The sequence below is a fragment of the Carlito syrichta genome, unplaced genomic scaffold (genome assembly GCF_000164805.1).
Source record: "Carlito syrichta isolate Samal-C Ts95f unplaced genomic scaffold, Tarsius_syrichta-2.0.1 Scaffold288018, whole genome shotgun sequence".
Lineage (NCBI taxonomy): Eukaryota > Metazoa > Chordata > Mammalia > Primates > Tarsiidae > Carlito > Carlito syrichta.
In genome coordinates this window covers 83,404-103,858 of record NW_007232114.1, presented here as the reverse complement: position 1 = coordinate 103,858, position 20,455 = coordinate 83,404, and the positions used below count along the sequence as shown (strand labels likewise).

Below are 20,455 nucleotides of genomic sequence, written 5' to 3'. Positions count from 1 at the left end.
GATGGGATTAACAGTAGCAAATATCTGTCTGGGGATGGGAAAACACCTCTTATCAACAGCCTGAATGAAATGTAATTGTACACCTAACCCTTAACTGTACCCCACAAAACCATAATAAAAAATATTGATTAATAAAAATAAAGAAATAACAAAAACATCTCACTGTTATTATGAAAATATACTTAAGCTCACGGACCTTCTTAATGCATCTCAGGGACCCCAAGTTATCCCTAAACCACATTTTGAGAACCACTAGGCTAGAGAGTCATCAATAGAAGGACCAGTAGTGAACATTCATTGAATCATAACACACACACACACACACACACATACACACACACACATATAAAAGGTATACACTCTGACATCATAGATATAATACAAATATTAAACATAATTAAATAGTAAAAGAATGAAAGGAGAATTAGAAGAGCATATACAAAAGGTTTATTTTTAAACAAATGTTTGTGACTGGACTCGGTGGCTCAGTCTGTAATCCCGGCACTTTGGGAGTCTGGGGTGAGTGAATTGCCTTAGCCCGTAGGTTTGAGACCGGACCAGGCAACTTGGCGAGACCTCGTCTCTACAATAAATAAAAAATTAGCCAGGCATGGTAGCACACACCTGTAGTTCTGGCTACTTGGAAGGTTGAGGCAGAAGGATCACCTGGACCCAGCAGGTTGATGCTGGGGTGGCTGTGAATGTGCCACTGCACTCCAACGTGGGTGACAGAGTGAGACTCCAACTCAAAAAAAAAAAAAAGTTTGCAGTAAGCATACCAGCATCGGTAGTACTAGTGTTGTTATTCTGAGTCTACTCTGTGTGTGGTGAGATATAGAGCAAATGATTAATTATGAGATGTTCTAACTCTGTCATTGTCAGTGTCCTTGTGAACCAGGATTCCTTGGATGAAAGGAAATAAAACTGTAGTGGAGAAAGGGATAAGACTAGGGGTGGCTCATGCCTGTAATCCCAGTTCTTTGGGAGGTCAAGGTAGAAGGATTACTTGAAGCCAGGAGTCCAAGACCAGCCTGAGGAGCAAAGTGCGACCCTGTCTCTATGAAAAAAAAATTGTCAGGCATGGTGGCACACACCTGTAGTCCCACCTACTTGTGTTGGGGGGGGCGTGGCGGGCGGGGGAGGCAGGAGGATCACTTAAGCCCAGGAGTTACAAACTGCAGTGAGTCATGAATGCACCATTACGCTCCAGCAAATGCAACAGAGCAAGACCCTGTCTCAAACAAAGTAATCAATAAAAACCCTGAAGTTATGATTTTGACTTGAAAGTATAGCATATGGTGTGAACTTGTGAGGTACTTTTTCTTTAATATACACATATGTGTGTGTATTATACGTGGTAAATAAAATTTTTATTTTATTTTATTATGGTAAATAAAAGAAAGTACTCAAGCAACATTTATCTTGCCTTTTATGTATATAAGTTACCACTGGGTTACTAAGAAGTAGATGATGAGGGGAAGATTTTTAATAATAAAATTGTACCACAAATGGATGATGCATTCGTGTCTATTAGCTCTGTCCACAGAAAGACCTAGGAATAATGATCAAGCTAGAAGCAATGAGTATCACTGTTACTTAGATTTTGACATTGAAATATCATTTCCCTGCTAAAAGAAATAAATCATTTTTTGAAGTTGGCTTATTCTAGATTTGGGGCAGGAAATACATAATACAAATCTTGTCATACTGAAAAGAAAGGTAGCTACTCCTAACTAATAAGGTCATGTCAAAAGGATTAAGAAGGCAACTTGAAGGAGCTTTCACTGACCAATGATGGGAAATTTTGAGCTTCAATAAAGGATAATAATTACAATGCAACGACATCTAATAGATTTTAATATATAAGTTTATAATGTATTTAGAATTATATTAATAGGAAGGAAAGGAGAAAGTATTCACTTTCAAATGATGTTAAACATCTGTATAGTTATTTTAACAACTGGTAAATAAAAGAAAGTACTCAAGCAACATTTATCTTGTCTTTTATGTATATAAATTACCACTGGGTTACTAAGAAGTAGATAAGGGGAAGATTTTTTATAATAAAATTGTTCCAACTATTAAGTTAAAAAAGTAAAGTGCTACCACATGGAAGAAAACTTGAGACATCATGCTAAGTGAAATAAGATGGGCACAAAAAGAAAAACACAGTAATAAATCCACTTACGTGAGGTACCTGGAGTAGTGAAATTCATAGAAACAGAAAGTAGAATAGTGGCTTCCAAGGAATGGGGGAGAGGGGGAGGGAGTTAGTGTTTAATGGGTACAGTTTCAGTTTTGCAAAATGGAAAGTGTTCTAGAGATGAATGGAGGTGATGAATGCACAACAATATGAATGTACTTCATACCACTGAACTGTGTACTTCAAAATATTGAAGACAGTACATCTTATGTTATATATGTTTTACCACAATAAAAAAATTGAAAAAAAATAGATTTATAATATTGTCATTTCAACTTTCAGTGAATTAACAGTTTTAGAAATTATGTTAAGTTCCCAAAAAGAGAGATAAGTAGATGTTATATCTCCTGATTTAAGAACACAACACAATTTAAAGTCATGTCAAGGATATAAAACATAAATTTGACCCAGATTCTAAACTGTAACAAATACAGGGGCAGAGGAATATGTCAAATTGCGCCATGAATATGCAATCAACAAATCCAGACTATGGAAAGCTCTACAGTTCAAATAATCTATTTTTTCAACTAATAAATTATAGGGGATCCTGTATATTAAGAGTCTTAAAAGACATCAAGTAAAGGAATAGAAACATTAAATAAAATGTCTGGGGAAGTCTATTTGAGTGGAAAAAAAAAAAACTACAAAAAAACCCACAAGGTATGATTGGGTCAGGGATTTGAGAACACCTGAAAAAGTTCTGTTTCTTATTCTAGACAGTGATTTCTAGTGTCTATCTTATATAAAGTTCATTAAGACGTGTGGTGTATATATGGTGGCTTTCTGCATCATATTTATTTTAATTTATAATAAAGGATTGATAAAGCTATAGACAAGTATCTTTAAGCTTCTTGTAGCTTCAAATTTTATATTTTCCAGTGTCTGCTGAACTCCTCAGATGGAAATCTAGTTTGTTAAATATAAAATTTAACATCTTACTGATGTTAAGCTCATATTGCTCTCGGTATTTGACAACGGAAATTAAGCCAGAGTGATGCAGGCGGACACTCAAGAACCTTCTCTCTCTCACATACAAGATACAGAGAAATGAAAATCTTATAATTTTCAGAAAAGGAACAGTGTCAGGAGATAAAATTCATGCAAGTGAGAAAGATATTTTCTTTTAGACTAAATAAACTCAAGGTCAAACTAAAAATAACTTGTCTTTCCCCTTCCCTGTTCCCTATTAAATTCTTAAATGATCAATTAGGCCAGTTTGCAGAAAACAATAGTGTCACTAATGACCAGAAGTATAAAAGGTATCCAAGCATTGAGACTTTCTGGAAATAAACAGAAGTAGCAGTTCATTGTGAAAAATAATTTGAGACATATTGTAATTTAGAAAACAAGAATTCTTTCAGGTTTCAATTCAGAAGTAAATAAGCAGCATTGTCTTATAAAGGATTTTTTAACATCTTGAAATAATTGATATAAAAATTAATAAATACATATTAACTTAAAATAATATCTTTGAATTTTCTGAAAACTACATTGGACTCAGAGTGAACCAGATCTTTTTCAATTCTTACATAATACCTTACAAATGATTTATGAAAGTTCCATTTGTTCTTGTAAGGCTATTGAGAAATCATTTAGTAAATTTTATGATATGTAAAATTTTAAAAAAGCCTGACTCTCAAAGACAAGATTTTACATTTAAAAAACTTGAGTTAATAAGTGAAGTTGCCATGGATTCACATATTTCTTTAGTTTGCTCAGAGGGGAATCTATTCTAGCCAACCTAGAGATAGTTGATCCTTCTTTAGATGACGGTGTAAGATAACCATTTACTTACCCTCCATGATAGTCAAGGGATCTTCCACTTTGGGGCGTAGGATATTAGGACCAAAGACAGTTGCCAGGTTCTGCACACTCATTTTGTTAACTCCTGAATAGGACTGTACTTCATCCAAGAATCTGTTGGGTGTAAGCATATGTTCAAAACACAATGGGATCAAATTTGTTTATGGGGGAAAAATAGATCATTGGGAATTTATGGATCTGGAGTATGTTCAAAAATGATTATGGAGACAGAATTATTTGGATAACCACATATCTCTCACTCAAATGTAGAGAAAATACATTGCAAATTATGAAGGATCAAACTTTAAGGATCATTTCAACTGTCTGTTCTGGTCTGGCCCGGTTAAGTTTCCTCTGTCAGTCAAAGGACCAAGTATGTTCTGACAAAACTAATGTGGACTCAAAAGAGAAGAATTTGGATTCCCTTCCAACCCTTCAATAAAGTATTACATCTATACATATTCAATTGGAAAACTGCACAATGAAAAAGTTCTATTTCTTGATCTAGATGATGATTTCTAGAGTGTCTATCTTATATAAAGTTCATTAAGACGTGTGGTGTGTATGTGGTGGCTTTCTGCATCATATTTATTTTAATTTATAATAAAGGACTGATAAAGCTACAGACAAGTATCTTTAAGCTGGCACACACACATATATATATGATAACCTGGCACAATTCCTTATTTTAGAGAGGAGGAATCAACCATCTTTGTGGAGTAATTTGTGAGCTTCATATTTATAATCTACTAAAAAAAATCTAACAGTGAAAATTAAAACATCAGTTCTACTGATATAAGACTGCAAGCACACATTGGTTTTTAAATTTGTAGATTTATTAGATGCTAAATGATAAGAGGCATGAATAGCCCATTCCCCAGATGATTTTAGTAGAAGAAATTGTTTTTGTGATTAAGGCCTTTTTTCATTCCTTATATTCTCTTCATTTCTACAAGAGCTTCTATTGTTTCATGGCTTGCTAGCTGTACTGATAAAGAGGAAACAATGAAAAATAGAAATAACATTTATAAAGCACTATTATGTGTTGGTCATAGTGCTAACTTTTTAAAGTCTCAGAGCATCTCTATGAAGTCGATACTATCATCATCTCCATTTTACAGATGAGAGACATGAGGTACCAGAAGAGATTAAGAATCGTCTCCATGGACACAGAGGTAATAATTGGTAGAGAGGCGATTTGAACCCAGTTAGTTGACTCCATGACTACTTAACTACTATACCATGACATTTTTTTAAAAAGTACCTATTTCCATATGCTAACTATTGTAGTGCAGGCTGAACTGTAGTCACACTGAAGGCAAAAAGTCAAACTATCATTTCTTATTTGAAAGACTTGAAATTAAAAGTCTGCTTAAATGTTGCAAGAAAAGTACAGTATTTCTACTGTGGAAAGACTAGCAATATGGTTCTCAAACAAATCTTTTATCTCTTCTACTTAAGAAGAGGGTAACCTTTTCTCATCTGTTACAATAACTTGAATTAGTTCAAAATCTTGAGATTAAAGACTTACATGTTAATAAGTCTATGCTCTTTGTGACTCAGTTTCTTGCTTTTTCAAATTCTGAAACCCAAGCTTCTGTTTGCTTCTAAGCATAACCATCTCCAGAAAAACTTATAGTGGGAGGTTTTGGAATTTCTACTCAGTTCCATTGACGACGAACACCACAGTGTTTGGCATTCGTGTTAAACTTCATAGTTCCTGATCTGCTGAAAACTTATCTAATCCTGATGTCAAAAGCATACATAAACAATGCACTGTATTGGATTTAAACTTTATTTTAAATGGACTGGGAAACTATTATTTAAGACACACGGCATTGACTTGTATGCCAACCATCAATTTCTAGTTACATATTGGGTTTCATAAAGAGGGGCACAGCCATGGCATATGCCCTCCCAGGCCTTAGGTTAAGCAGGGTAACTGAGAGAGATATTTACCAGGCACAATCACTGTTCTAACAGAATTCCATCACACATGTCTTTTTGATGAGTTTTGAGGTAGGAGAGAAATGGAAAAAATAATAATATTTATTGCATACCTACTATATATCCATCATTTAAAAATATGATTCAATTTTTAAAACAACTGTGTGAAATATGTGTTTTCACTACCACCTTACCTGTTAAGACCCCGAAACTCAGAAAGGGTAAGAGAATTGCGTAAAGACACCTAAGTGGTCAATGGTAGAATCTGGCCTCCTATGCTGACCTTGTTCATGTCGAAGTACATGCTCCTTTTCCTCAGCAATGCCACTCCCTAAATGGTACAAACAACTCTGATGGACATTCAGAGTAATATATTCTTAATGTGTAGAGGCAAGAGAGACTTCAGAAAGATCAAATTACAAAATCAAGTAATTTTAGTGCTCTAAGAAATCTTTGAGATCACCTTGCTCAAACTTAATTTTGCCAACAGTGGAGCTCAGAGCAGCTATGTGATTTTATTTATTGTTAAACATAAATTCGTGTCCAGATAAATATGCCTTGTTTTGTTAGATTTGTTTGTAGGACAGTTCTTACCTGCAAATATACTTGAGGAGGTTGTAATTGACAACTGGCAAACTCTTCACCTGCTTTGCTAATTCCTTAACACCCTGAGTACAAAGAAGAAAATAAGTGTTATCTTTCTATGTGTTGGTCTTGGAATTAAAGTAAGTGGAAAATGGTCATACAGTGTTTTATTATTATTATTATTTTTGCTAGAGATGAGGTCTCACTATGCTGTCCAGGCCAGCCTCGAATTCTTGGACTCAAGCAATCTGCCTGCCCCAGACTCCCAAAGTGATGGGATTCCAGGCATGAACCACCATGCCCGGCCATACTGTTTTCTTTTTAAAAATTAGCTTCACATATAATTAGTAAAGGATACTGTCATGAAAATTTATCACCATCGTAGCATTTTAGAAATAGTTCCAAAGATGCACAAGCATTTTAAATTTCTATGTAAGTTCTGTTTGTGGAGAAATGGATTTAAGTGAACCTGTTTATTATTTTTAAACATTTATTCAAAATTGACTGAAAAGGGAAGACAAACTTGTGTATAATAAGATTATCTGAGGAAAAATAGCATTGATATAGTGAGCATACTTCCAATTTTTAGCATGCATAGAATATAGACAAACACATGTCTACTGACAAATAAGTGTCTCAGGACTAGCCATATCTAGGTTACATCATTTGGGGAGGCAGGATGGTTAAAGAGCCTGGTCCTTCTGGGAATTTCAAAAGGGACTCATTTCTTTCGCTCTTTTCAGTGTGGAACTTCTTCTAAAATGTAAACAGTCCCAGAAAAGTTAATGATAATGTAATCTGATTTCTTGTTCTTCATGTAAAGGTCCAGATAGCAAATATTTTAGGCTTTATGGGACATTAGTCAACTTTGCAAAAGCACAACTAGTCAACTTTGTCACAACTAGTCAACTTTGCAAAAGCAGCCCCAGACAATATTATGCAACAAATGGAATAAAACAGTATTTATAAAAGCAGGCAGCAGTTTTTGACATGCGTGCCAACAAAATCAAATGCGGGAAAACTCATCTTTTAACAAATGGTGCTAGGATACCTGTGTGCCCACATGCAAAAGAATGAAGTCTCTCCCTTTCCTCACCCCATAAACAAAAATGAACTGGAAATGGATCATAGATCTATAGCCATACCACCCTGAACATGCCAGATCTCGTCAAAATGTATCATAGACCTATGTGTAAGAGCTGAAGCTATAAACATCTTAGAAGAAAATACAGGAGTAAATCTCTGTAATCTTGTTTTAAGTGAAGGCTTCTTACTATGACACACATAAAAACACAAGTGACAAGGGCAAAAATAGATAAATTGGACTTCATCAAAATTAAAACCGTTTGTATTTCAAATAACACCACAAAGAAAATGAAGAGACAACACACAAAATGAGAGAAAATACTTGAAAATTATATATCTGATAAGCCAAGGGTTCTCAAACCTTGGGTCCTGGATTGGTACTGGTTGGTGGCCTGTTAGGAATTGGCTGCACAGGAAGTGAGCAGACAGTGAGCACAGTTCTGCCTCCTGTCATATCAGCTGCAGCATTAGATTCTCATAGGAGCGGGAACCCTATTTTTGTGAGCTGTGCATGTGAGGGATCTAGATTGTGTGATCCTTATGAGAATCTAATGCCTGATGATCCATCCCCTCACTCCCACCATCTGTTGAAAAACTGTCTTCCATGAAACCAGTCCCTGTTGCCAAAAAGGTTGGAGACTGCTGTGATAAGAGACTTGTATCTAAACTATGTAAACTCTTACAACTCAATGATAAGGCAAATAACCCAATTAAAATGGGGAAGAGATCAGAACAGATATTTATTCTAAGAAAATACACAGAATGCAGTCACCAAGAAGAACAAAATCAAGGACTTTGCAGCAAATTGGATAGAGATGGAGACCATCATACTTAATGACCTACCACAGAAACAAAGAACTGAATACCTCATGTTCTCATTCACAAGTGGGACCTGAACATTAATCACATTAGAATGAGGGAGGGATCGGCAGTAACTGGACATTGCTGGGGGAGGGAAGGGGAGGACACATAACAACACAAAGGGTATTTGGTTCTATACCGGGAGGAGTGAGGGCCAGTTGGAGGCCCAAATTTCACCTATATGCAGCCTACTTGTGTAGTTAATCCTTACTTGTATCGCACATCTCAATAATAAAAAAAATTAATTAAAAAAATACACTGATAGCCAATAAGTACTTGAAAAATGTCCAACATCATTAGTCATTGGGGATATGCCATTCGACCTTCATTGAGACACCATTTCAACACATTAGGATGGCTAAAATAAGAAAAAAACAGATAGTAACAAATTATGGCAAAGATGTGGAGAAGGTGAAACCTGCTCACATTGCTTGTAGGAATTTAAAATGGTAGAGCGTTTTTGGAAAACATTGAGTTACATATGGCCCAGCAATTCTACCTTCTGGGTATATACCTAACTGAAATAAAAACATTACATCCATGCAGAGTGTTGTACATGGATGTTCACAGCAGCATTATACATAATAGCCAAATAATGGAAACAAATGTTTTGTTTGATAAATGAATGAATAATGGGAGGATATTATTTAGAAATAAAAGGAATAAAATACTGACAAATGGTACAACTTGGATAAACATTGAAAACAGTGATAAAAACCAGTCACAAAAAACAACATATTGAATGATTCCATTTATGTGAAATGTCCAAACTGGGCAAATCAATACAGACAACAAATAAATTAGGGCCGGGCACAGTGGCTCAGCCTGCAATTCCAGCACTTTGGGAGGCCGAGGCGAGAGGATTGCCTGAGCCTGGGATTCAAGACCAGCCTGGACAACTTGGTGAGACTTCATCTCTACAATCAATCACAAAAACTAGCCAGGTGTGGTGGGGTGCATCTGTAGTTTCAGCTACTTGGAAGGCTGAGGCAGAAGGATCACCTGAGCCCAGCAGGTTGAGGCTGCAGTGGCCATGAGCATGCCACTGCACTCCAGCCTGGGGGACAAGAGTGAGATGATTAAATAAATAAATAAATAAATAATAAATAGTAATTGACAAGAGCTTGGGAAAGAGGCAAATGGGGAGAGGATATGGGTTTGCTTTGAGATAATAAAAATGTAAATATTCTAAAATTACATTTGGTGATGTTTGTACAACTCTGAGAATATGTTAAAAATGCACTGAACTGTACACTTTAAGTAGGTGATTGTAAAGTATTTAAATTATATCTCAATAAAGCTGTTATCAAATCAAGCAGTAGTAGGTTTTAGTACACAGGCGATTGCTTGAGGTGATTTGGGGGGCACACAATCACAATCAAAAGGCGGTTATGAAACAAGGCACCCAATTTTTTCACATAGTGTGTGGCCTGATATTAGCATCACATTTAACCATTCAGGGAAGCAAGGTGGCAAGGAGTGTTAATTTTATTTTATTGTCATTGATCAGAAAGGGAGTAAAAAATTACTTGAGGTGTATATGCAAAGTCTATATGTATGTGATGTCAATACACGGAATAGTGGAGAACAATCCAAGGATAAAGCAAAGGGAAACTTACAAATTAGAGATTAAGAACACTGACCAAAAACTCCATATGAAGGCTTATTTGGAAATAAATGCCTTGACTTACTGCTTCCTCGTCCTTGCTGAGCAGTTTGGCACAGGACAGAAAATCCTCATACTTTGCGTATGGAATAACTGGCTCTGGAAGTTCTCGGAGATACAGTTTCAGAAGTGATGCCACTGTGTGTACGTCTGTGTTGCTGTGGAGACAGAAATGTGAAGATATTCTCTGGAGTAAACTTTATATCATTTTATTTATTTAGTCATTATATTTATGTCTAAGAGTCAGAATTCTATCCAAGATAGCAATTGAACTAGTCAATCTAGTTTTCAGGGAGCACTGACTTATGTAATACCTATTAGATGCCACCCCGGGGGGACAGAAGACAGTGAAGATACTAGAATCCTCAGTGTGGTTTGAAAAATTCAAGCAGTTGCCTTTTGTGTGTATTTGATGGTAAGCAAACGTGTTAACTTTGTAAAATGAAAATATATTGGAACGTAAATAAAATATACTTTAATGTAATTTATTAAAAGATACAAATCTATATATGTATGCGTGCATTTAGTGTCAAAATGAAAATTACTTCAGAATCCATACTTCATCTCTCAAAATATTGGATGAGATTTTGAGAAGACATGGTGATTGGTTCTAGATACTTAAAGCTTTGTATGTCTTGCTATAGCTTTCTAAAGAGAGCTCGTTTTGAAGGTGATTGATTCTCAGCATAATTGTTTATCTAATATTCTCAAATAGTTGGATATCCTTAGTCTTCTAGAAAGAGAAGGGCAACACTATGAAAATAAACAATGAAAACTTAACATGTCCTTTACAGAGCTTGCATAATTTATTTTTATCCTCTGCTGAATGCCAGAGTGACAGGATAATTTACTGAAATATTAATCTGTATTTTGTTCTCCATATGCCCCTATTCCCTGTTAATAAATGAGGATGGATAGCAGTAAACACAGAAAAAGTGTTCTTTTCTGGGAACGAAGCCTGTTTTGGTTTTTGCATTTCGGGGGAGAAGAAACAGAAAAAGGAAAAGCCAATTAATTCCTATGAACCAGGAAGAGTGGTAGTGAACCAGTCAGGGAATTCTTTAAGTGGTGAGATCATACACCTCACGCCCAAACTAACTGTGCTGAAAGTGACAAGTCCCGAGACAGATATGTTGGAGAAGTTGGAATGCAAGCACTGAAATTTCCTGCTTCAGTGAATAATCTGATCCCAACAGTGGCATGGAAGCAGAGTCGACTTTACAAAATTATATAAACTTGCCAGTGGGCGTCTTAATTCTTAATTTGGGCTTATAGATTGATTTCAGGTATTTATAAGGGAGACCCCCCCCCAAATCCACAGTTATCTTTTGGAGAGCAGGCCTCTTGTAGTAAAGGCTTCCCCTGCTGGGTAAGTGTCCATGGGCATCAGTGTACCAGCTAGCATTCTCGTGAGACGCTGCATTTGACTTCAGTGATTTTTTTTTGGAAGTTCTTTCAGTGTGTCTACCCATTTCATGATGGGTGATTTATAAGCTCACCTGCCCGCACTTCACTGAGTGTTCAGCAGTTTTTGACCAAACATGGCATGACTCCCATGTTCCACCATCCCTATTTCCCAATCTCACCCAAAGTGAGTTTTTTTTGTTTGTTTGTTTCCCCAGATAAAAAGTCTCAAAGGGAAAAGTGTTGCCAGTGTGGAAGAGATGAAACAAAAAATGGCAGAAGCACTAAAAGGCATCCAAATGGATGAGTTCACAAACTGTTTTGAGCAGTGAAAAAGCGTCTCGATAGGTGTATCGCATCAAATGAAGAGTACTTTGAAGACGACTGAAGTTTAAACATGTAAGAATACAAAATAATTCTGTTTTTTTCTGATCCTTCCTTGTATCGCACATTTACTCTGTTTTCAGTAATATAGAAAACACAGTGGCTAAGACCCCAGGGGGTGAAAAAAGACAGTATTCTAGCTTGCTCATAAGTTGAAATCCAGTGGAAGCAGCTGCCACTAAGCTGATAACACAAGCACATAATTACAAAGTGCAGTGAGAGGTAATATGAAAAATGATTGGATGCTATCTAATAACAAGAGAGGGTATGGAAGGCATCTCTGAGAAAAATGATGTGTGGACCAAGATCTGAAGGGCGTGTAAGGACAGAAGGTATTCCCGATTAAAGCAAGGGAGGAAAACACAGCTTAAAGTGGGAAGGAACAGCCTTCATAGACAAACCCCAGAGTGGGAATGGAGAAGGTTCCAGCCGCAGTGGCCCCCTGGAACAGAGAATTTTGCCTATCTCAAGACAAGGGCTGAGTTTTCCATTTTGACATTCTGAGTCCCTCACAACAGGGATACTCATATGGTCAACTATTTTGCAGATGTTAAAATGATCTGAAAGGGCTTGTTTTAATGAATTAATCTTATCATTTTGAAAATTAAGTCAAAATGCTTTTTAAAATTCTGAACTAATGGACAACTTAGACATGGTCACCTTCAGAGCTTGTAAAGAAAATAAAAATCATGTCTCTAGGACAGCTTGAAAACTGCAACAAAGCTCATTAATCCCTAAAAATAATTTCCAATTTTTTTAAAGAGCCAGACCTAAAATAATCTCAATAGTAAGACAAGGAAGATACTAATTTTTTGGTCTGTTTTCTGATAAATCACTCTATTTCATGCATATCAAAGCCTTTCGTGTTTTTTTGCTGCAAGGTAAAGCATCTGACCCTTGAAGGTACATTGATTAATAGTCGCAAAACCACAGCCTGGTGCAGGATACACAGTGCAATCAAATATTCCAATAAACCATTTCCTTTTGATTCCACTCCAATCCAATCCACCATCACGAGTGGGTTGGATTGTTTGCCTTCAGAGGCAATGAAAACTTTGTTAGTTATAGGTAAGTACAGTGAGAGAAGGATTAAAAATAAAATATAAAGTAAATAAGTATATATTTCAATATACAGAGTATGCTATGTATAATTTGCATGGCTATATAAATAGAACATATCAAACATTTATAAAAGAATGCAACAAATGAACGGGACAATAACAATAAATAAGAAACCTCTTTAATAGGAAATTTAGAGTTTCATTGATGATCTATTCATTACATTGACTATCTCCAGGCATACTGATTTTAAGGTGATTTGTTTATTTCCCCTACTATTTTGCTTTGAATGAAGTGGAACATTTTGTGAGCTACTGTATTGAGAATGTTTGAACACTAGATGGCAGGCTTGCAAAATGAGACTTAATGGGATGGTAGGAAAATTGTGAAGGATGAACCACTGCAGAATCATTCTTCCTCTACAGGCAATTTTCTCAGCACCAAAGCTGCAATAACGTTCCCAGAATAGAAATATTTGAGCTATGAATCAAGGTAAGAAAGGTGGAGTATAATGCTTATTTTATTCCTTCCCCCAAGTGATACATTACATTTGCTTTTTAGCGTTATAGTATAGTTAATTATGTAGAAATGATGAAGAAATGATGACCAATATATTTTCTTCTTTTTCTAATTAACAAAGGTTATTAAGTTTTTGCTTAAAGACTAAAACTTAAAAATTCATGACTCTCTTTTTTCTTTATTAAACTTTTGTTATTTTGTAGAAATAAAGACTTCTGAGTTTTTCTAGCATTCTCACTTCCTGGTTTTATCCTTTCCCACTGAATGAAAGCAAACAATCACTTCTGGAAAGACTCCAGAATGTTTTTCCAGTTCTGATTCACATTAAGAGGCTGGCAGTCAGACTGTCCCAATTGCCAGTGGGCAACCTATTGCAATAGGGAAGTCTGATGTTTCTGTGAAAAATCTCTTTGTATGTTCACTTTATAAAATAGCAATCTTATAAATCTAACTTACCAGCCTAGTAACTCTTATTGAAAATTAATACATTGTCTAATAATTAATAAAATGTACTTCAGTATGTGTCACCAATAACTCAATACCAATATTATGTGTTCATTGTCTAATGTACCTAGAAGAATATGTCATATTTGCCTCAGAGAAATAAAAGAGGGGACCCACAAAACTCTGGAATTAATTTATTTAAAATTGTGTTATTTATTCTTCCATGATTAAATTTCAGTCACCTTCAAAATACTCTCTGCTTGATGGAATACACCTATCAAGATGCTTTTTCCACTGCTCAAAACAGTTTTTGAACTAGTCATTTGAATGCCTTTTAGTGTTTCTGTTGCTTTTTGTTTCACTTCTCACATTGACAAAACATTTCCCTTTGAGAACTTTTTTCATTCGGGGAAACAAAAAAAGTCACTGGAGGGCAGGGCATGGGGAGCACACCATTTCTGGTCAAAAACTGCTGAACATCAGCACAGTGTGGGCAGGTGCACTTGTAAATCACCCATCATGAAATGGGCAAATGTGTTGAAAGAATTTCTAAAAAAAATTTACCGAAGCTGAACACAGCCCCTCACAACAACGCTGCCTGGTACACTGATGCTGATGGGTTCCTAGAACATTTACCTAATGGGGAAGTCTCTACTACAAGGGGCCCACCCTTCAAAAGACAATTCTGTTTTTTTTGGGAGGGGGGACTCATATATTCAGTCTTTACCAAAGTGATCAACTTGTGGCAAAACTCTATGTATAATGAACAATTAAAAACTCTTCACTTGGTTAATAACAAAAACCACACATCCACACACATCAGGCTCTCACTGCAGGTCAACGAGTAGGTTCTGTAATTAATCCCTTTTTGGGTACTTGAACAGGAAACTGCACATAAAGAAGTACTTTAGAGTCATGCTCTTTTGCTTTGTTAAATCAAACTAAATTTGGCCTGCAGAGGCTTCTGTATAAGTTTCTAACTGCAGTATACCTAACTCAGTACTTATGAACTGAAAATCTAACTCAGGAAAAAAATAGCTGAGTCTCCCAGTCAATTACAGGCAGCCAGGCGCCAAACCATGTTCCCATAAGATAGACAGGAGTTGTAACAAATTGAGCAATCTCCACCTTGCTTCGGTATGTCACTTTCTGCTATCTATCTAAAAACTTAACCTGCACACATGGTGGGATGGAATATGCTGAACTATTTTGGTCCAAACTGTTGCCTGATTCTAGCATTGCAAATTAAAGTCAATTAAGATCTACAAAACTAGAGTTGCAATTTCTTTTAACAGGTAGAAGTTCAAAACTATTTGCTAATGTAAAGTCATTTTATAAACTCAAGTCTCTTTCACTCACATGGTGGTGATAGAATCTTTTTGGAAACTGAGGTAAAATATCATGCATGTTATATTTAGTGATAACAAAAAGGCAGAGAGAAATGGGTCCCCAAATCCTGAGTCAAAGAGCTATCAGAGTAAGAGGAGCTCCGTGGTTTATATCCCTTACCTGACCCACATTTAAACCTTATACTGTATTTGGTCTTTACTTCTGAATCCTGTTTTCTTGTGGGTAGTGTTTTTTTGTTTTGTTTTGTTTTTGTGGTTGACATTGTTTTGTTTTTTTGTTTTTCCCTCAAATGTAAAGGTAGAGTTCCATTAGACTTTCTATGATTGACCTAATTTTATATTTTCATGGGTGTCTTATTTAATCATTCTAGCATCAATCCCTCACTCACCCAACAGTTTCTGAACACCTGTGATATACACAACCTCATGCTACATGCTGGGTGAAACAGAAATGAGCAACTCAGACGCTTTTTTTCTCTCTTAAGCTTATATCTAACTGATCATCATCAACACTTTTCCATACTAGGCTTTACTTTTTTCTACTTCATAACATTTTCTATATATTCTGACTGCTGAATCCCTGCCAGGTGTATGATTTTAAGAAAGTTCTTTATATTTCCTGGAGAATACTGGTCCTATTTATAATCTATATATAGTAGAAGCCTCTCACTAATCTGGACAGGGATAAAGGAGTCTGATGGGAATCCCTCCTTACTCATCCTCTCACCGTGTTCCTCCCTTCCTAATAAGTGTATTTACATACAATGATGAATCCAAATGCCACCATCATTATAACCATAATACTACCCAGTCAAAACCTCATAACGCTTAAGCCTCAGAATTAGAAACGGGAATTTTTCACTCTGGATACTATGCACAGAATACAATATAATCTCCTCATTTAACTGAATAGAATGAGTTTCAATGCACCCACACAGGAGGCTACTAAATACATTGTGAACTTATTTGCAACTAGCACAATGAGATGACATAAAATTCACTTAGAATTTTTTAAAAAGTCATATACATCAGATGTCAGAAAGAACATATATGAGACTGAAAACACTCATCACCACCAACGCGAATACTGCCACCAAATCGTCTTGCTTCAGCAACATTCTGCTCTGTCTACCGAGTTCACCAAGACGCAGGAAAGCAAATCCAGAGTTACTAAACAGCTCCAAACTAAGCTCAACATCTCTTTTAAAAATCTGGTTCTGTTCAAACTTACTTTTTTATGTATCTGTCAAAACTGGTGCATTTGTTGGCAGTGAAGCTTGAATCTGGTTTAACTGTCACGACTTATTGTACAGTTACATAAGTGTCACCACGGAATTGTGTACAAAACCAAAAGACTGTTTCACCCCCAGGCTACATCCTGGACCACATTGGATTAGTGCTTGTCCAATAGAATTCCCCTGGTTTAAAGGTGCTGATGGCAGAGAACTGCACGATGACCCCTGCTATAGACTGTTTCTCCCCATCCACACATTGAAGCCCTAAATCCTAATGTGATGGTATCAGAAGATGGAGGGAACCACTGGGAGGTAATTGGGGTTAGATGAGGTCATAAGGGTGGGCTCCCGGACTAATGGGATGAGTGCTCTTATAAAAAGAGACACAAGAGTGCTTGCTCTCTCTCCCTCCCCTTGCATACCACATGCACTGGGCTGGAAGGTGGTCATCTGCAAGCCAAGAAGAGAGTCTTCACCAGAACCCGACCACACAGGCACCCCAGCTGGCTTTCCAACCTCCAGAACTGTGAGATAACACATTCCTGTTGTTTAAGCTGCTAGTCCATAGTATTTGTTATGGCAGCTTGAGCTAACACAACCTCCAAATCTACATTTGGTGAGCTTACCTATAAAAACTGTTAGTAGTACTGTTAGAGTACTAGGTAATTAAATGTTAGCAGAGAAACAAAAACATGCTTTCAATTTAATGTGAATTTATGGAAATGTCAGATGGACCATTGTGATATAGAGAAACAGGATTTGCAACCTTAGTTGCACACTGGAGTTACCTAGAAAGATTTTTTAAAATATTGATGATTGGGTTTTAAACATTCTGATATAATTTATCTGCATTGAAGCTTGGGCGTTGAGATTTTATTCTTATGTGCAGCCAAGGTTGAGAAACACACTGATACAGAACTTGTATTTGGAGTAGAAAACTTCCAAAGAGAGTAGGGAGTTCCAATGTATAATGGTAGAAAATTTAAATCTGATCATTTCTACCATCCAGCTGGTTACGTACTTGTCTTTTTAGCACTCCCTGATGGAAGAGATGGTGGGGTGAAAGTTGGTGGGAAGGTGCTACTCATGCTTAACCAAACTGTCACATTGACCTTTTCTTTCCTACTTCTAGAATTACTTATGTATTTAGAGATGCCTCCCTTTCAGTGCTAGCTAATCATGTAAAAAGAATATCTGACAGCTTGATATACAATCACTCCAACATACCATACAGGGAGCACATGCATGTAAGTGCACACCCACATCCATGCACACATCCTTCCTTTCATGTGTATAAGATACTCAACGTGACAATAAAATACCTTGTAGTATAGCTAGCTGTAAAAGAGAGATTACTTTGAGCAATTTGAGTTTGATGTTTCTAAACAATAGAGTCCTCAGATAGAAAGCAGCTATATCCCTAAACTGGAAAAAAAAAATCATGGATATTTATCCATTTGCTACTCCCGGCTATTATTTCCCATGAATGAGTGTCTATTTCACTGTTTTCTTGGCGTCACACTGGCCTGTCCCTTCAACCTCCTTTTCTCTCCTCTAAGTGCTATGGCCATCCAGTCAGCCCCAAGCTCCTCTACTCTGCTGCCCTTTGGGTGATGTTTCACTGGATAACCTGCACACTTTCTGGATAAACCCATGAGTTCAACTATCACTTTTCTACCATGACAACAGAGTATTTATTCTCTACACCAGATTCTCCACTGAATTTTTAGCTGTTTCATACGATCTTTGAACTCCATATAAATAAAGCAAACTAACAAAAATAAAATCTCCCCTTGCAATCAAATTGTTTCTCCTTTAGCATATTCTCATGATGGATGGCATCACTATTCACAGAAACAAGCAAGAAACCTAGAGGCCAACTTAAATTATGCTCTTTCTGAGAACCTAAATCTAACAGTGATTGGTGATTCTCACAATGAGCTGTATGTTGTAATTACCTGGGAAGTTTTAAAAAATACTAATGACTGAATTATATGTAGTCTGAAATAATACCTTATGAATCCATAGTCTCTTTGACAGACTCACTGACACTGCTCAAGTTGATGTATGTATCATTCATTTCCATAAATACAACACCATACTATCTTTCTGCTACAAGCCTGTCCTTCCACCTCTGACTCCACTAAGGAACACATATAGGTGGCAATCATAAGCAAAAAACAAACATAATTAACAGATAGAATGCCTTGTTGTACAGCTTTTGAATACCATTTATAAATACAAAGCGTAGTTGTTTAAGCATGCATAGATGAATGTATGTCACACAAAAACATACACACTTACTTTATAGACTAATCATTAGAATTGTGGCAATTTAGCTATAATAGTTTGAATTAGTATGTTTAAGGGTATTGATCACTTCAGAAATAGCCATATTCCAATTTGTCTACACAAATAAAAAATTTAGACAAGAATAAAAATAAACTCTGACTTTTTCTATTATAGCACCAAGGTGCTTGCACAAGAGCAGAAAGGCTAGCAGGACTGAAACATTTATAAGGCTTGATGTAGAATATTTAGAAAAGTTTTCCTGAAGAAATAGTGCATCAGTATATAATTTTATTTTAGACAGGCTACCTTGTACATACATATGCATTCAGTTCCAACAACAACAACAAAACCTAATTAAAATCTTAAATACTGTCAATTACAAAATCAAGCAACACACCTATTAAAATGACTCAACATGTCCCTCCAAATCTAGAGATTTTAGACTCAAGTTTTTTTTGGTTTTTTTTTCATTAATTAGTATTTTTTATTATGGTTTTGTGGGGTACAGTTAAGGGTTAGGTGTACAATGACGTTTCATTCAGGCACCCTGTAGATAAGAAGTGTTTTCCCATCCCCCGACAGATATTTGCTACTGTTAATCCCATCCCCCTCCCCCCCATAGTTTCCCAGTACCATCCGTCATTTTCTCATAGTATTGCATTGGATGTTCAAGGTCCATTATATGAGTGAGAACATGTGATATTCGGATTTTTGTTTTTGTGAGAGGTCACTCAGTATTATAGACTCTAGTTCCATCCAGGTTGCAGCGAAATTCATGATTTTGTTCTTTTTTATGGCTGCGTAGTATTCCATCGTGTATATGTACCACATTTTTTTAATCCAGTCCTCTTTTGATGGGCAGCATGGTTGTTTCCAGGTTCTTGCTATTGTGAACAATGCTGCGATAAACATACGTGTGCAGGTATCTTTTTTATAGAGTGATTTGTGTTCTTCAGGGTATATTCCCAGTAGGGGGATTGCAGGGTCATATGGAAGGTCAATTTTTAGAGCTTTTAGGAATCGCCACACTGCTTTCCACAGAGGTTGCACTAGTTTACACTCCCACCAACAGTGTAGAAGTGTTCCCTTTTCACCACACCCTCTCCAGCAGCTGTTATTTTTTGAGTTGTTGATAATTGCCATTCTGACTGGAGTTAGGTGGTATCTCAGTGTGGTTTTGATTTGCATCTCCCTGATGATTAGTGAGGTTGAGCATTTCTTCATGTGTTTGTTGGCTGCTCGAATGTCTTCTTTTGTGAAGTGTCTGTTCATGTCTTTTGCCCATTTTATAATGGGGTTGTTTGTTTTCTTCTTTTCAGTACGCTTCAGTTCCTTGTAGATCCAGGATGTTAAGCCTTTGTCAGACCTAGAGTTGGCAAATACTTTTTCCCAGTCTGTAGGCTGTCTCCCTGCTCTCTTGATGGTTTCTTTGGCTTTGCAGAAGCTTGTCAGTTTAATAAGGTCCCATTTGTCTATCTTCTCTCTTAAGTCCTGTGGGTTTCGGGTTTTGTACAGGAATTGGATGCCAGTTCCGATTTCCATGAGAGTATTTCCTTCCTTTTCTAAGGTTCTTATGGTTTGAGGTTTTACATTTAGGTCTCTGATCCATTTGGAGTAA

The 20,455-nt window shown here is 36.4% G+C and overlaps 1 protein-coding gene across 3 annotated transcripts in view; it reads right to left on the bottom strand.

The window, feature by feature from the left end:
* The window catches only part of ARHGAP24 (Rho GTPase activating protein 24), an 87,788-nt gene that overhangs the window by 25,212 nt on the left and 42,121 nt on the right, over positions 1-20,455 (bottom strand). For all 3 annotated transcript variants that reach the window (XM_008053276.2, XM_021710078.1, XM_008053275.2), the window contains 3 exons: positions 10,177-10,309; positions 6,548-6,621; positions 3,999-4,120 (listed from right to left, as the gene is read on the bottom strand). In XM_008053276.2, the coding sequence (XP_008051467.1) occupies positions 3,999-4,120; positions 6,548-6,621; positions 10,177-10,309 (329 nt within the window). The remainder of the gene's footprint in view (positions 1-3,998; positions 4,121-6,547; positions 6,622-10,176; positions 10,310-20,455) is intronic.